Below are 17,029 nucleotides of genomic sequence, written 5' to 3'. Positions count from 1 at the left end.
ACACTGGGCTGAGGCCCTGTGGAATGGTGCAAGTGGGATGGCTGGTAGCAGGTGAGCTGCAGGCCACTGCCCTCTGGAGGATGACACTGGCACACGTGAGGAGGCCACTTCGGTCTGCTCTTTGACTGCAGATTGATAATAAGCTGGCAGTCTTTGTACTGTGTGACATGTTTCTGGAGAGCAACCTTTCTGTGGTACGTTTCCAGCCCCAGGTCCCTACTGACAAAGGGGACCTGGGGGCTGGAACATGAGCTATATGCAACTCGGGACTACGGAACCGAGGTCATTCAACGGGAGTTAACAGCACCAGGTGTTCAGTGGCCTCCTGCAGTCACTGCTATTTGGTGCTGACTTGACATGCAGTTCAAATCGGAGGAAGGTGCTTGGAGACTGCAGACCTGATAAACCCCAGACAAAAGCCCTCGGAGAAGACCCAGGGCCAGACCTTCCACAGGGAACAGGAGTTTCCCAAGCGAGAACCTGGCTCTGGAGACCATGCCTGCCCTGGGAGCTGCCCTGGGGTCCTGCCAGCCGCATTGGGAAGCCTCCTCTGCCTGGGTGGGGCTGGCGTTCTGTGTCAGTTGCTGTACGCTGTGGGTGGGCGGCCAGTTTCTGAACACACCGTTGAGCACTGACTGCAAGCCAGAAAGTGCAGTTGAGAGAGGGCTCCAGCGAGCTAGTGTTGGAAAAGTGGACTTTTCTTATGTGTTGCACAATTTACGGACCAAAAAAGAAAATCATTTTAGGCAAAACACAAATCCAGAAATGATTCACAAATTCTTTCCAAATAACAGGTCAGGCTGCCTCTTGTGTGTCCCTGTGCGGAACATCCACCATCTAATGACTTAGGAATCAACCTGGCCCTTGGGCTTACCCAGGGGAGAGCACAGTATCATTATTTAATAAAAACCTCCACCCTCATTTGGAAGATTTCAGTTTTGTTCCATTATTTACATTTTACATATACCTAAAATTACGAGATCAAAATAATTTGGGAACTCTTGTGATAGTTGGCATTTTAGAAAATTCTTAAATTACTTGACAAATGTGATAATGTTTTTCTATATAAAAACTAATGAAACCTCCAGTTTTTTGATCTTTAGGCTTGGTAATACAGTGAGAGCTCAGGTAGGACATCCAGTTACAAGTCTGTAAGATGATAACCAGGGATTAGTGACAGATAAGGACGGCTAGAGCTGGGGTCTGGTGGCCGAGCTCATGACACAGTCTAACTTGTACTTGTGGGAATGTCCTGGGTTCACAAAAGACTTCCCCCTTACCTTCCATTCTTCTAATTCACCAGCTCAGAAAGATATTTCATGCTAAAGCCTTTTCTTGGTTCATTGAGATGGGTCTGGTTACCTGAAAGTTAGTCAGCAATTCTTTAAATATGAAAATACATGTGGCTCAAGTACTCTAGAAATATTTGAGTTATTAAAAGTAGGACCATTGGATATCCATTTCCTTACCCTAATGTCAGCGATACAAATCACAAAGTCAGAGTGTACATATAAATGCCTAATATACACATTAAAACCAATCTAATCAACCGAGAGGGCTGCTCATAGGATTTTCAGTGTTATCAATATACCTGGACTTTTTACAGTGGATTGTCTATGATGATATTTTGTAGACATACGGTTATGGTGAAAGAGCTTCCATTTAAATTTGGAATTCTAAAGTAAGATTCCAAAAATCGCAAAATAAGCTACAGCACAAAAAAATCACATAGGTTTCTGTATGGAGCCAAAGTCTTCCTCCGGAAGCTATCAGGAGCTAGGCAGCACTCCCCACTGTGCCGGGGCTGGCTCAGGCCACCACTAGGAAGTACGTCCTGCAGAGAGCACTCCTCTCCCTCACTGCAGCCTTGGTTTGTGAGTGGAGCTGTCTGCATTCTATTTAGGGTCACAGTGACACAGAGGTTTACATGTAGCTGATTACCAGAGAATCCTAGTGTCGTATTCTTGCATGCCTTACCCTTCCTTATGTCTGTATCTAAAGGTATTTTTCATTCTTTACTGCAGTCTGGAGAACCAGACGAGCTGTGTTGGACTAGTGTGTTCAGAAGGCCCTGTGCCATGTTAAACTGTAGGGATTCACTGCTGAAGGCAGTGAAATGTTTCAAATTTGGTTTCCAGGCCTTGACCTTCTTAGCTACTCTTTCTATAACATGTTTTAATTGCAACAATGCAACTGTGGATCTATCTCTAAAAACTGACCTCTTAGAATCTTCATATTCTGAAACCTCATGAATTCTGAGACATGCAGCCTGTGACCTTAGTCCCATGGCAGCGGGAGGTCCTGTGGGTCTAGAAAGTCTGCAGAGAACACGCTTGGCGCAGTGGTGCTGAGAGGAGTGAGCCCCGAGGATGTGTTGGGCATGGTAATGTCCAGCCACTCCATGCTGTCCAAGTGGGAGTCTGAGAGGTCAAGAGACAGACAGGGAGCCCCTGTGGCACACTGGGCCTCGGAGGTCTCCATGGGTGAGTGTGCGTGGCCCAGCATGCCAGAGTGACTCAGCAGCTCATTCTGGAGATCCTCAATCAGGGAAAAGGGTTCCCTGTCTTCACTGCTGTTTTGTAGTGGAGCAATTTCACTGCCTGAAGGTAAAGTTCCATCCAAGAAGGCTTCTAGTTGGTTCTCTAAGCTGGCGGATAAACTGCTCATAGGTTCTAAGGATACAGGTGGTGCCATTTGGACTTGGGGTGGTGGTCGGGACACCACTGTGTTGACTGGCATGGTGGTGATGCTGGCTGTCACTGGCCTCATTTTGGAAATCGGGGAAGGCTCTTCTTTTATAGGTAGGGAAATCTCTGGAAAATAATTGAAGTAAAGATTAACTACTATTCTAAAATTTCTATTACTAGGACAGTTATTTTGCTATTGTGATTCTTATTTTCATTCATCTCAGATAAAGAAATGCTATTGGTCAGTAATCTTTAGGATGATGGATCATTTTAGTTAAATAAAAGCTTATTACATTCTGATGTGTTTTCAATCCTTAGTAAGGTTAAGCATTGCAAGCTGTAATATGCCACTTGGCAGGAATCAAGGGCTTTGGATTATTTAATTATTGGATATTTATTCTCAGTCACGTAAGGTTTTAAGCTAGGGCTCCTTATCTGACACTGTGACTCTGCTGATAACTGCATGAGACCCTCAAAGTGAATGTGGAAATGTGTCTCCTGAGTTGTGCAGAGACATGAAGTATATTCTTAATATTAAAAAAGATCTAGTATCTTCTTTTTAAAAAAAAAAAAATTATAGTTGACTATGTCCCCAGTTTAGCCATACACATGCCATACACAGTTCTGAAAACATATAATGACATTTTATTAAATTTCTGAATTAAAGCCAATACATGGCTCCCTCATTTTTCTTAAGATAATGAGGATCCCCTGCTTCTCTCACTTTTTGGTCCTATTTTTCTGAGTTTATACAAATTCTTGAGGATTTGGTATTGCCTTGATAAATGCTGACTGTTACTCTTTGCCAGATCAAGTGGCAAATTAGTGGACCATCTATTATAGACACCAGTGCTCACTTAGCTACACATGTCTGAATAACTTTCATGAAGATGTATTGGTTCATTTTTATGCAGGTACACTAGGGAAAATAGATTTAACTAATGAAAGCTCAGATTCTTAAACAGGTGAGAGGAAAAAAACCTTAAAATTTGATTCCCATTAATGAACTGCACTCGGTGCTCTGGATCGTTTTTATGTTGAAAACTTTAAGAGCAATTTAGCTAGTCTAACAATTATTTAAATCTTAGTTCTTATTACTGATAGTATATAAGATGAGATAATGCACTTACTGGATACTTTTTCATAAGAAAAATGCTTTTTGAAAATGACTCAAAATTTTTGATTGACTTTGTCAAATCTGAATTTCTAAGTTTTGGTTATAAAAATTAACAAATTTTTAAAGACTACCAGATTAAGCAAAAGCTTTTTTTTCACCCTAAAAATCAGAAAATGGAATGTCTATTCAAAAATTTCCATAGTTTAGATATACAATGAGCTTAAATTATTTTGCAAGGCCCATGTAGTTCTTAGCCAAAAACAACAAAAACATTTGCAAATGTAGATCTATAGGAAAATGTCAAGAATTCTCTGCTATGCCCAACATTCTAACCAGGACAACCTCGATATCAAAAATATTTGCTATGGATGGAGAAATTTCAATCAGTATTTCAAAATTCAAATAAAAATTACTTTCAGGATAATTTAAAAGTACTTTAAAATACTAAATAGCAATTGTTTTTAACTGTGGTGCTGGGGATTAAATCAGGACCTTGTGAGTGCTGGGCAAGCACTCCACCATTGAGCTACACCCCCAGCCCTTGAACTTCTTAAAATGACTTTATTCTTCCTTTTAAAGACATATAAGCTGAGGCAGAGATAACCTTGACTTTTTTGTGGTTAAAAATACCCTTTTAAGGCTACATATATAGAAAGTCCTTTAGTATTGCCTTTGCCTAAGCTGGGTAATGTGGTTGTCACAGAATTAAAGCAGAGCTGGAATGTTCTCATCCCTTGAAAATGACTGATACACATGGGATACAATTTGAAGCTTTTAAACATGGAATTTAAATCCAGTTTTACTTTTGCAATTATCTTTTAGCAGGCAGATATCTATTGATAGCTCTAATGTCATGTTACCATTATGTTACGTTGGAGCTGAATCAATGACTTCTCCTTGTTTATAGTAAGGTAATGGCTTAAGTTTCTACAGACTTAAAAGTCACAGTAGTTAGATATTTCTCAGTATCCAAAGGTAAGCCATGAGCTCTGGAGGAGACTGTCACAGATGTGTGGAGAAACTACTTCCTGTGGGGGCCGGCGTGACCTCTGACCTACCTCCACTCTTTATGAGGATATCGAAGAGGTCATCCATCTGCTGACTGTGTGCGTTGGAAATCTATGGCGAAGGAGAAAAACACGTTAGTAGTCTCATATGAGGGTGGAACCACTGTGTGCTGGGGTACTGTGGGACTTCACAGAGCATCCACTTCAGTCTGTCATTTGATAATTTGGGAAACACTGAAGTCGCCTAAGAAGTTTAGCCATTTACCCCAAGAGTCACATTGGCTGGGTCAACTACGCTGAGTAAGAATGGAGCAAGATGTTAGCTCAGCTGACTTCCACACTGACTTTATTTTCTGTCACTGAATTGGATTTCAAGAAGCCTCTAGTACACAGTGTCTGTATTTTTTTTAAGTATTTTTTTAGTTGTCAATTTACTTTTATGCAGTGCTGACACTCGAACCCAGTGCCTCACACATGCTAGGCAAGTGCTCTACCACTGAGCCACAACCCCAGCCCTACATATTTTCATTTAGGTAAAACTTTAAATGTCTAAAGATGATCATCTTCATTGGACTGTTAACCCCTGTGTTTACTGTAATTATTGATGAGGTTAAATTTGGGTTTACCACTATTTGTTCACTGTGCCCTGAGCATCTGTACCCCTCCATGAGGGTGCCCAACTGTGCGCTGTCCTCTAGTGCCAGTTTCTGTGGATGCTCACTTAGACTGCAAGGCAGGTACACCACCCCTCTAAGTGGAGGGGGACTGGTGTGCATGTTCTGTGGGGCTGGGGTCCTTTCTGGAAAATGTTTAGTTTTAAGCTTTGAAAGAGCTTTGGAGAGGTTGGGAGATGTGGAGGTGTGTTTAGGACAATGGATGACAAGCGCTGCAGGGTCTGGGCTTTTACCACGGCCAGATGTTTTATACACAGGGGTAGCTGCAACTGCTCCTACTTCATCAATGAAACCAGGCTCCGAGGCCACAGGTCACTGTTGGGCACTCGGTGTTGCAGAGCCTGGAGAACTGCAGGTCTGTCACATCCACGGTGTGCTTGCTCCGTCTACAAGCAGTCACGTGAAGGGGCGGGGGTCCTAGAGACTAGAGATGAGGCAGGATGAAGTAGACTTGGCTGGCCTGACACATGGTGGCTTCAGAAATGAGGAAGCTAGATAAAATGATGTGCCCTGCTAACAAGCACATCAGCCCCTAACATAACTGACCCCTCTGTAGCAAAGGAAAAGTGAGACAAGCCCTGGATTTCTGAATAAGCAGTGACTGCAGATAATTTCTCCTACAGAAACACATTTTGGATTCTTCATAATAAGTGAGATTGAGATTTTAAATAACCAGTTAAATACGAAGCTCCTGGCTATAATTTTTGTTTCATCGAGGCAAATCACCAGACGAGGGATCTGGTATGGGGCTGCTTAAGGTGTGGGGAGAGCACAAGAAACATCAGCCTCGAGAACCGTGACGGTCCTCACTTACCTCTGGAAGGGATGACTGTGCACTGCGTGTCTGCTTGATGGCCTCTTCATAGCGGGGTGGGTCTTTTGCCTTGGTGACTGGGGTCCCAAACAGAGAGTGCTGGATGACAAATTGTTGGGGTGGAGGGGGTGAGCTAGGCTGTATCAAACAGAGGAGCACGAGTTAGCTCTTGGCAGCAAGCTCGCTCCTGCCCCAGCTAAACTGCTCTGAGGTTCTTCCTACAGTTCCCAGTCGAAGAACTTGGGAGTAGGCTAAGCACCTGGGTGGCTAGGGCTCTGGTGGGCCACCTTGCACGGAAGGCTCATCTTCTCTGTGACCACAGCTGGGCTCCTTAACAAGGTGCCATCATCCCACTGACAATGACATTCGGTCATTCCCAGCCTAGAGCAAGGGTGCCAGGGTGACAGCAGTGCCAGCAAGCCCTGTCGGCTGAGGTCATTACAGGGTTACCTTGTTGGCAGCGTTGGGTCCGTTTTGCAGGGATGGAAGCGGAGTGTTTCTGGTCTGAAGAACGCTGTTGGAGGCCTTATTGGTAAAGGGCTGCTGGACCGCGGGCACAGGTGGTCTCTGATATGGAAGAATGGTATTTGGTGCTGAATTTGTGAAAACCTGTAATGGATACATTATTTCTCATTTGGTTTGTTATTTTGCCTTTCCTAGTGAAGTAAAGAAAACCACGTTTCAGAGAAGGGGTCAGCAAACTTCTGTAAAGGGCCACAAAGTCCTGAGGTTAAGGTGTGTGGGCCACAAGGCTTCTTGGAAGTGCTCACCTCTGCCATCCGAGCATGAGAGCAGCACAGACAACGTGAAGTAAGTGGGAGTGGCTACAGGCCAACAAAGTGCTATCTACAGAAACAGAGGTGGGCTTGACCTGCCCTGGTCCGAGTCTGCCCGCCCTTCTGCTGGAGCACGCTTGGTTCTTCTGAGCAGCTTGCTGGTGCAGACAGCCCCTAGGGGAGGGTTTTCTCCCAGCTGCCCTCTAAAGGGACAACTGAACTTCTGACCTCCTTACCATGTGATCTCCTCTCCCCTTTAGGGTCAGGATGAGCCAATTATCCTGACCTACCTAGAAGCCTCTCTGCTTCTAAGCCTCATCCCCATCACCTTCCTGGACACCTCAAATTTAATGTGTTCCAAATCAAACTCTTTCCTCTCTTCCCGCTGCCCCAGTCTCTGAGGGACAAAAACTCTTGGTTCTGCTTCAGTTCTGTTTTTCCCTGACACCTAGGTGAGCGGACCATCAGGTCACTGTACTCCCAGCTCAGCACCTGCTGCCTGGGGATGCCTCCGGGCTCAGGCCTCTGCCCTGCGGTCCTGGCCTAGGTCCTCACTCCAGAGGGGAAGCTGCAGAGCTGCCTAGTGCTGCAAGCACACCTTGATGCAGCCCATACCACACCCACTGGCTCTCTTGCCTTCAAAATTTGTCCCCGTCTGAATAGAGCCGTTTCTGCTCTATTAGGCAGAGGTGAGAATTTCCTCCCATGGAAGGGACTGCAGAACATTTTGTTCTATCAAAAGCTTTTTACAAACATGTGGGGATGTTGCTGATACAGTACTGTATTTCACAGAACTTGGTTTACTCATAAAAATATTTAATATACTTCAATATTCTGAAAGAGAAAAACCTTTTTATCAACTCTACATGAGCATTTCATTTTTTTCTGGTATCAAGGATTGAACCCGGGGTGCTTTACCACTAAGCCACATCCCCAAAACCACCCCCAACTCTTGTACGGTATTTAGTGACAGGGTCTCACTGAGTTGCTGAAGCTGGCTTTGAATTTGCAATCCTCCTGCCTCAGCCTCCCAAGTCGCTGGGATTTCAGGAGTGCATTACTGTACCTGGCACATGAGTATTTCTTAAGCACTAAAGTTATTTATATATAAATATAAATAAATATAAAATATATAAGTTATATATAATATATTAATATAATATATAATAATATAATATAATATGCAATATATTATATATTATAAAATATATTATATATAAATATAAATATATATATATATACATATACATATAAATATATATATAAATAACTTTAGTGCATCCCTCCAAAAAGTATAACCTCTGTGAGTGACCACTCTATGCTCTCATTGGAAAAAGTTGAATTTCCTTATGTCGGTAAAATATCACTTCTTGTGAGCCAGAAGTAATGATTCCTACCTCTAGTATATCAAGACTTAGTGAATAAAAACTTGCCCATGCTGTCTATATTTTCCTCTTCCCTAAATCAAAGAAAACTGTCTGAACATGTGAACACTTACTGAACTTATAAAAATACTAAAATTGTATTGTGAGCATTCCTGAAGCTCAGTAACACACAGCTGTGATCAGTTAGCACTGTCTGAGGGGACCTGAGCCAGCGCACGTCACGGTGACTGTTACTGCTACAGGTGGTCTTCACTGTCAGTCCTTCATATCGTCCTGGACCTGGCAGTTCAGACTACCTCCAGGCGTACTGATAGGCATACTGACCTGCCTAAACCCTGGGGCTCAATTCTCAAGGTTAAGATAGTGGCACCTGTTCTGGGGGCCTTTGGATTTTTCTGGCAAGGAGATGTGCACATAGCTCCACCTACTGGACAAGAGGGTGTGCTGTTCACTTAGTGCACCCCCTCCACGGTCTAGCCTGGCACAGGCTAACCAAGTGCTCCACCACCAAGCTGTGCTCCCGGCCCCACTGAGGACTGTTTAAGATCAGAGTTTAGGGTAGGCACTTGCACACAGTCTCGGTCCTGGGCCAACACCCTCATTTTAAGATGAGGAAGTGAGCGAACTGTGCGGGAAGTCAAGCACCCGGCGCCAGGAACTGTGATGGTAACGCCTCTGGCTTCTGAATACCTACAGTATAAAGATTTAACTTGAGACAAATGTCAGGAGTGTCCTTTCAATCTTCACTTATCTTTCCCCAGGGAACTACTCATTTAATTTTTAAAGAAATTTATTTTAAAACTTGGGAAACTTAGTATATAAGGATTAAAAAACACACTTTGAACCCTTTACTTGGAAAAGGGATTTAAAGCTGTCTTTTAGTACTGAAGAACTTTCTCAATTCCAAACAACTGGAAAATCTGCCCAACATCTGACCTAGGGTGAGGTCTATGGCAGACAGACCACAGAAAAGAGCAGCGGGGTCTCCCAAGCAGCAGGCTGGGGACGATGCCCATGGGCTGGGTGAGGAGGTGACAGTGGGGGTAATCACCAACCTTTCGGACTTGCTGGGGCTGGCTGAGCACGTGCTGTGGGAAAGCCTCCTGTTTCTGAGGTGCAGACGGGGCCAGGCCTGAGGGCAGGGCCGCAGTTGGTATTTGTGTAGCAGTTGCTGTCTGAGGCTGAGTCTGAATTCCTGTTTGTGGTGGAGTCTAGAAGGTCAAGAAAAATCGATGTAATTGTCAGAAGCAGAGCTGGAATCAAGGTGTTAGACGTAAAATTAACTGGTCTCTTGGCAATCAAATATAAAATAAGACAATGTTTACAGATATCAGTTCATTTGCATAAAGCTAAACCTTAACAATCCATTTAAAATTGTTTGAACTTAAGTCTAGGTTCTATGTCTTATATATAAGTTGAGGTTTTGATGCACATACACATTGTGTAATGTTTAAATTGGGTCAAGCAGATCTATCAAAAACTTTTTTTCCTTTTTTTTGTGGTGCTGGGGATGGAACCCAGGGCCTTGTGCATGCCAGACAAGTGCCCCACCTCTAAGCTACATCCCAGTCTCCTAACATTTCTTTATGGTGCAAACATTCAAACTCCCTTCTTCTGGCTTTTTGAAATATATAGTGCATAACTGTCACTCTTGGCTACAATAGCATGCTTGAACTCCTTGCTGCTATTTGATTATAATTTAGTCCCCACTGACCAACCTTTCCTTATTGGGAAATTTAATAATTCTGAATCAGTATCAAACACCAAACCAGTTATTTTCATGCTCTTATCATTTCTTATGTGACTCAGAAATTTATTTTAAAATTTGGGAAAACAAGAAAACTAAAATAGTAATATGGCCATTCTACACTTCATAGGTCAGGTACTGAAATACATTTTAATAGCAACTAGGAAATCTGTGAGGCCCACCTGCCCAGACTCCTGCTTTTAGGCTGCAGCAGATACCCTCTGGGGATGCCTGCAGGGCTCTAAGTCGCGGGATAGGAGTTTTTGTTCCTACATTATCAACTCTAATAGACCATTTGGACCAAAAATTTTTTGAAAGATATGTCATGGAGTAGATCTTTAATTGCACAGATGCTCTAGAGACAGAATGGGGAGAAAGACTTTGTGCACATGCCCAGGGTCTCTGGGTCACAGCCCTTAACCCCAGGGGGACAAGGGTATTTCTTTCTGCTGTTGGAAGTATTTTCTGGGTCAAGTTTTGGAAGCACTGGTCCAAATGGTTTGTTTACTCATGGTCCACATTTGGTGAAAACCTATCGAACTCACGTACACAAAACCCCACCTCTGGTAGACAGAAAAGGGAATGTCCTCCTCTCAGGTGCGTTATCCCCTTTTAATGACATCCACACTCCTCCATCTGTGGTCAACCTTCTTGGTTGAGGCACCTTCATATTAATGTGTGCCTTACAGGAACTGAGTTTGGGAGGCAGAATATAACAAATGGCACAAGAGCTCGAAAGTCTGAAAGATCTGAGTTTAGACATCAGCCCTGTCCTGGAGCTTGACTGTTCCCAGGCCTCAGTTTCCCCATCCAGAACTGGGCTACATCATGTGCCTCTTTTGGGGAGGGACGGTTAAGTGAAGTAGACCACCCAGTACCTGATGCTGTGCCTTGCGTGGGAAGAGCTCCTTGGTAGCAGCTAAGCTACCGTCATGACAATACCCTTACCTTGACCCACAAAATCCCAGCTTCCAATTCTGCCACTATTGTGATAAAATTGCACGGGTACATTAAAGTAGGATAGAAAAAATAATTTAGAGCTTATAAATCCTTTATTTTCATCAAGAATAAATTGTCCTATCTAAGTAAGGCACTGAGATAGTATAGTAACTTTTACATTTATCAACTGCCCTACAAATAGAACATTGAGCAAATCTGGGCTGAGATGACGGGATAAAATGGGTTGAGAGCATCTGTACATGAGTGCATTCATTAAAGGGAATGGTAGGAGGAACAAAAGCACCCGTGTCTGTTTTTACTGTATAAAACAGTGCCAGCTATTCCCTTGCTTCTGTTTTGAACGGCCCTCCATACCACACATTTTCTACAACTGTGACTCCTGTGGCTGCGTTCTGAAAGGACTTGGGTGTTCCATCACAGGCAGCCTCTGTTCTGTGGGTGCTGTAAGGCAAATTCATGAGACACACTTCCCACCTGGAGTTTGAGGCTGCCTACTGGGAGCTGCACTGAGGTGACATTCGAGCCCTGGATGGACACCGGGAGCAGTAGCTGAGCAGTCTGCGTGGTCAGTAAAGCCTGGGGCTGAGCGACAATGGCGGAAGGCTGTCCCTGGGAACTCACATAAAACTGTGAGACCACACTCTGCTGTTCTGCCTGAGCCACGGGGACCTCTTGCTTGATGACTACAGCCTTTTTGGCAACAAGGGTCTGGCCACCTGTAGAGATGGGCTGGCCTACAGCGTGGCTGGTCACGGGCACAGGCTGCCGGGGGCTGGAGCAGTCAGGGAGCGAGGCCTCATCCTTGATGGAGGAACCCAGGTTGCCATGTTTCTGATCCGCAGTGATGGGGTGAGCAGGGGCACCAGGCTGTGGTTCGGGTGGCCGCTGCTGCCCTCGTTTTTCCACCTCAAGTTGCATTTTCAGAACCTCCACGAGCTTCTGCTCTTGTTCCAGTTTCCTTTTTAGCTCTTCGATCTGCTTCTCCTTCTCCTGAAGCTTGCGATCCTTCTCGGCAGCATCCAGTTCCAGGTTTGACAGAGTGCTGCTTGTGGGGCTCAGGCTGTCCTCGTGATTTGCTACCCTCAAGGGAGAGGAGCACAAGAACTGCGAGGGAGACATCATGGTCATGATCTCGGTGAAGGTGTCTGCCATGTTCGTGTCATCAGTACTCAGACTGGACTGTTCGGAGGGTGATGGGGAGATTGGCAGAGGGGAATGAATGTTTTCGACGTGGGTTACGTTGCTGGGTGCAGCAGATGGCACTTCTGCCTTGAAAGTGGAGACTGAACTAGTCACAGCATTATGTGGGGTTGTGACCGGCAATGCCACAGTGACTTCTGGGTTACTGGTGGCGATGGCCGATGATGACACTGCCACGATACTGCCAGTGGCAAGGCTGCTGCTGTTCACCTCCTGGTAGGGTTTCAGGCGCTCAATGAGGTCCGGTTTGGTGCCCGACACTGGCAGACCCCTCAGCTTCAGTTCTGTCTTCAGTTCCGATACCTGGTGGTACAGACAAATCAGATCTCTTGGTTTTATAACTTTCTGGCAGATCAAGAGTACACAGTGGCCCCCTCATCCATGAGAATAAAAGTATCTGAAACTGTGGTAAGTACCAAACCCTAATATGCAATGTTTTTCCTATACACAAACACTGATAAGAAAGTTTAATTTATAAATTAGGTATGATAAGATACAGCAATAACTAAAAATATAGAGCAACTGTCAATACGCTAATAAAAATTATGGGAATGTCTCTATGGTGCTTGTATAGAGTACATGCTCAGTAAATCAGTTGCTATGATTCATCTTGAAAGAAGCCTAATGGAAGTAGAGAGAAAGCACCTCTACAAGGTTTGTCATTCTGCTGAGGTTGAATGGACACTGAAAACCGTGTACATCTGAAGGACAAATCTGGCCATTTGTTCCCATTTCCTGGGCACTTATGTGGGAGTAAGGTCTGCCTGGAACCCTCACCTTCAAGTCATCCAAGCTGGAGGGCAGAGGTCCTGGCTTTCTCACAGGAGCAGGTGGATTCTGCCTTTGGGTGCTGGGCATGCTATTGTTCAAAGATGAATTCCCACTGTTATTTTTGTCATTTCTTCAAAAGAAAAAGAAAATTAGAGCTTATAGTAACTCATAGATTTTCTATTGCTTCTATTAATAGTTTAAGAAAAAAAGACCATGGTCATAGTTTTTAGGATTCAATATTGTAAAGAAATCAAATAAACTAGATCCTACTAAAATCTGTGGTTTTATTTGCTTGTTTGATAGAAATTTAGGTGATTCTAAGTTTTATGTGGAAGTGGAGAGGACCAAGAATGGCCATGCATTCACACCACCAGTGATGAGAATGATACAAATCCAATTATTACAACAGTGTGGTGCAAATGCAGGGACAAAACAGCAGACAGACAGGGAAGAGCAGAGACTCCTGAAACAAATCTCTGCATACGGGGCCCTTGAGGTATCCAAAGGTGCTCCTGCTACGAAGGTGGGAGAGGGTTGCCCTTCCAATAAATGGTGCTGGCCAGACTGGATCTTTATACGGGGGTGGGGCGGGGGGACACATTATTCCCTAAAATCTAAATGTGAATCATGAAAACAATAAAGCTTTAAGAAAACTTGGGATAATATCCTCATGTCTTTTGGATGGACAAAGATTTCTCCAAATAGGACAGAAAAGGCAGTAAATGAAAGGAGTATCTTTAATATGGTGACAACTTAAGCCCAGAATAGGACAAGGTGGTGCTTGTAATACCTGAGAAGGGACCTGGAACATACAAGAAAGCTTTATAAAGCTTTATATGAAAAAGAAAACAAACTCATGAAAATACAAAACCTAATGGATAAAAGGTATGGGGAACAGGAAGGAATCTTGGGCAGGTACATATATCAAAGTGTAACCAAACATTCACTAAATAGGTGAGTGAGTGCTAACTTCACTAGGTATAGGGAAAATGAAAATGCACATCAAATAGCCTCACGTGCCTAGCAGAATTGCTATAATAACGATGATACTAAGCACCTGAGATAAATGGATCTCTCAGCACTGGTAGCAGAGGCTTGGTACAACCACTTTAGACAACTGTGAAAATGGCTCTAAAAACTGGCTACCCTATGACACTTGCAATTCTATTCCTAGGCAGACAACTGACTGAAAGACATCCTGACCTAAGAGTGTGGTAGGTGGACACATTATGGTATGGTTGTACACAGAACACTAAACAAATAAACATTACTGCTATTTGCATCAATAAGGATGTAGCTCACCAACAATGCCAAGCAAAAGAAGCTAGGCACATAAGTTTAAGATTGCATGTACATAAAGTTCAAAAACAAGAAAAACTAATTTATGGGGATACAAATCAGGACCAAGAAAACCCAAAGAGGGTCTTTGAGGTACTGGTGATGTGACTTTTGTTTGGGTGATATTTACTTTGGCATCAGTGTTCACTTGTGACTTAGTTATGCTTCAACTTTATTTGCAAGGAGCTAGTGCGTCAACTGTCAAGCTGTGAGGTCAGGGGTTATACCCGTGTCCCTGTAGTCCTTTAGATGTCAAACTGCTTGTCAGAGTCATGAAAACATCTTTTTTAAGTTGGTGTTTTTCAGTCTTGTTCTCATTCCCTGTTGCTTTCCCCCAAGGGGCCTCTAGTGTGCTCCACAGGATGTCTTGCTGTCACAGAGGTCCTGCATGCATTGTGAGATGTATGTATGTGTTTAATTACTTAAAAAGAGCATCCTCATCCACGGATCGCCTTTTGCTCCCTTGTGAGTGATGCTGTCCCTAGGAGAATGCACAATTAATTATTTTATGTGTACAGTCTTGTTTAGATTCTATGATACCTGGGACTATGATTCAGTGTTTGGTTCAATCTTTAACAGAAATAAGTCAACCCATTTTTACTCAATTCAGAGGAAAGGGAAAGAGGAGGCTGACAAATGTGATTCCTGTGCAGACAAGAGACCTGAAGTTCTGAGGGCTGGAGTGGGCCGGCCTTCTAAAACCTGCAAACCCTGTCTCCTAACTAATGCTCAGCTTCTTACTCCTGCTGTGTAAATGGCCCCCTAATACAGGTAAAATTCACTGCTATGGGCACTATAAGGCTTCAGTTTTTCTGTAACGGGATTTTGGTAAAGATAATGTGTTAGAAAATTAAGTCTCCATTTTTAGGATCTGGAAACTAGATGGAACTTACATTCAGGCTTCATGTGGTGAAATAATATACAAAACAAGAGTCCTTTCCTCCTCTTGTTCCTGGATCATATTCCCTGGGCAGGTGGTATGTTTACTTTAGTGGGGGAGTGTGCAAGAAGGAGCTGGAGTCTCAGGGAAGGACAGGAGGAGCTCAGTTGCACCCCAGTTTCCCATCCACAAAGCTGTCCTTGTAGCCAAACTGTCATTATAGAAAAAATGGTTGCATATATACTGCAGAAAATACTCTTTATGGAATTTTCAGTTTAAGTTTCCCCATCAGGAACGGGGTAGCAATTCCTTCTGGACTTGAGGGTGGTATGCAGAGCATGAAGCACTGTGTTAAGACCAGCCTGAGTAGTAAACAACCGCCAGTCACGTTACTGTCCTTGTTATTACTGGTGCCCACTGCAGAGGTGGTCAGTGCTGCAGGGTGCCTGCCCAGGTCCTGGACGGAGCTGTAAAGTAGTAGCAGCTGTCCTGGATACTGCTCCAACTTTCTGTAGCCTTCCCTGGTTCTCTTCCAGTGTCAACAGCTCCCTCAGGCCTGGAGCTCTTGAAATAATATGCTACAAAAAACTGTCTTCATCCCCATGCCCTGGGGTCTAGATAAGTGATGCACAATAAGGTCTCAATTACTAATAGGTCTAATCTTCCTCAAGGCATTTGTATTTTCAGAGAAAAAAAATTGATAATCATTCACATGTGAAGGAGATATTTCTTCAGAGAAGCATGTTAGTGGGTTTTTATCCTTACCCTAGAAAATGGGGGCTATCTCTGGAAGAAAGCTTAGGTTACAAGAAGGAAACAGAAGTAGTTTCTATGGCTCATGTGATCATAAATTAAATGGCTCATCACAGAACTTTTTTTTTTTTTCTCCCAGAGTTGAATGCTGACATTACTTCCTCCTAGAAGTTGAGGGAAGAGAAGGACAGAACCTTTTGCATTTTGTGAGTACCAGAAAAGGCACATTGGAGATGTGCATCTGGAAATTTCCTATATTACATCATCATAACAAGCTATGGGCATCTTGCTGTGACTACGGATTTGGTGTCAGACTCCCTTACCCCTCTGGGGTCCCTCACGGTTGGATCAAACTCAGGAATCATTTCCCTTCCTTCTCCGTAGCTGAGGCATTCAGACCTTCACGGTCTGTGAGTCACCTGTGGCCTGCTCCTTTCATTCTGTGAACAGTGTCCTTTGGCTTCCCACGTCTGTCCCCAGACTCCCCTTCACTACCAGTGTCCCACTGTTTTTCAGTTCAGTCCTGTGTACCACCAGGGACCTAAGCCACTCCACTGCCTATCACGTCTTCTCCCAACTTCAAGGCCTCGCAGACACTGACTCTACTGAATTCTCTCTCCCCTTTTCTTAAAAATCACAGTCTTCATTTGGGCATTTTCCTTACCATCCAGTACACATGCTCTGCTTACCTGTTCCTGTACTAGGGAGCAGTACACCTGGAAGGTGCTTCCCAAGCTGTCCAGGTGGAAATATCTTGCCATTTCCACCAAGTTTCCTTGACCTCTCCCAATTTTACACCCATCTCTCTCTCTCTGTAGCTGTTTATGCTGCTTAGGCTTTTCTCATAGTAGCTAGTACCTTTCTGAGTATACAACAGGCAAATCTTTTCTGCATGAGTAATTGTGACAAGGTATTTCTAA

General features: G+C 43.8%; 2 protein-coding genes across 11 annotated transcripts in view; one reads left to right on the top strand and one right to left on the bottom strand.

Moving 5' to 3' along the window:
• Positions 1-17,029, top strand: part of PARN (poly(A)-specific ribonuclease) — a 578,557-nt gene that overhangs the window by 247,302 nt on the left and 314,226 nt on the right. The gene's annotated exons all lie outside the window — the stretch shown is intronic.
• Positions 1-17,029, bottom strand: part of MRTFB (myocardin related transcription factor B) — a 386,264-nt gene that overhangs the window by 201,120 nt on the left and 168,115 nt on the right. For 4 of the 10 annotated variants that reach the window (XM_079120567.1, XM_079120568.1, XM_079120569.1 and 1 more), the window contains exons 11-17: positions 13,145-13,268; positions 11,642-12,670; positions 9,516-9,671; positions 6,750-6,908; positions 6,300-6,437; positions 4,863-4,923; positions 712-2,813 (exon numbers count right to left, since the gene is read on the bottom strand). In XM_079120567.1, the coding sequence (XP_078976693.1) occupies positions 2,278-2,813; positions 4,863-4,923; positions 6,300-6,437; positions 6,750-6,908; positions 9,516-9,671; positions 11,642-12,670; positions 13,145-13,268 (2,203 nt within the window). In that variant the 3' untranslated portion in view covers positions 712-2,277. Of the gene's footprint in view, positions 1-709; positions 2,814-4,862; positions 4,924-6,299; positions 6,438-6,749; positions 6,909-9,515; positions 9,672-11,641; positions 12,671-13,144; positions 13,269-17,029 lie in introns of those variants that run through there. The other 6 variants (XM_079120564.1, XM_079120566.1, XM_079120571.1 and 3 more) reach the window with 4 other exon arrangements.

Source organism: Sciurus vulgaris (genome assembly GCF_902686455.1).
Source record: "Sciurus vulgaris genome assembly, chromosome: 18".
NCBI classification, from domain to species: Eukaryota; Metazoa; Chordata; class Mammalia; order Rodentia; family Sciuridae; genus Sciurus; species Sciurus vulgaris.
The sequence above is the reverse complement of the archived record's forward strand: the minus strand, read 5'-3'. Positions and strand labels throughout refer to the sequence as shown.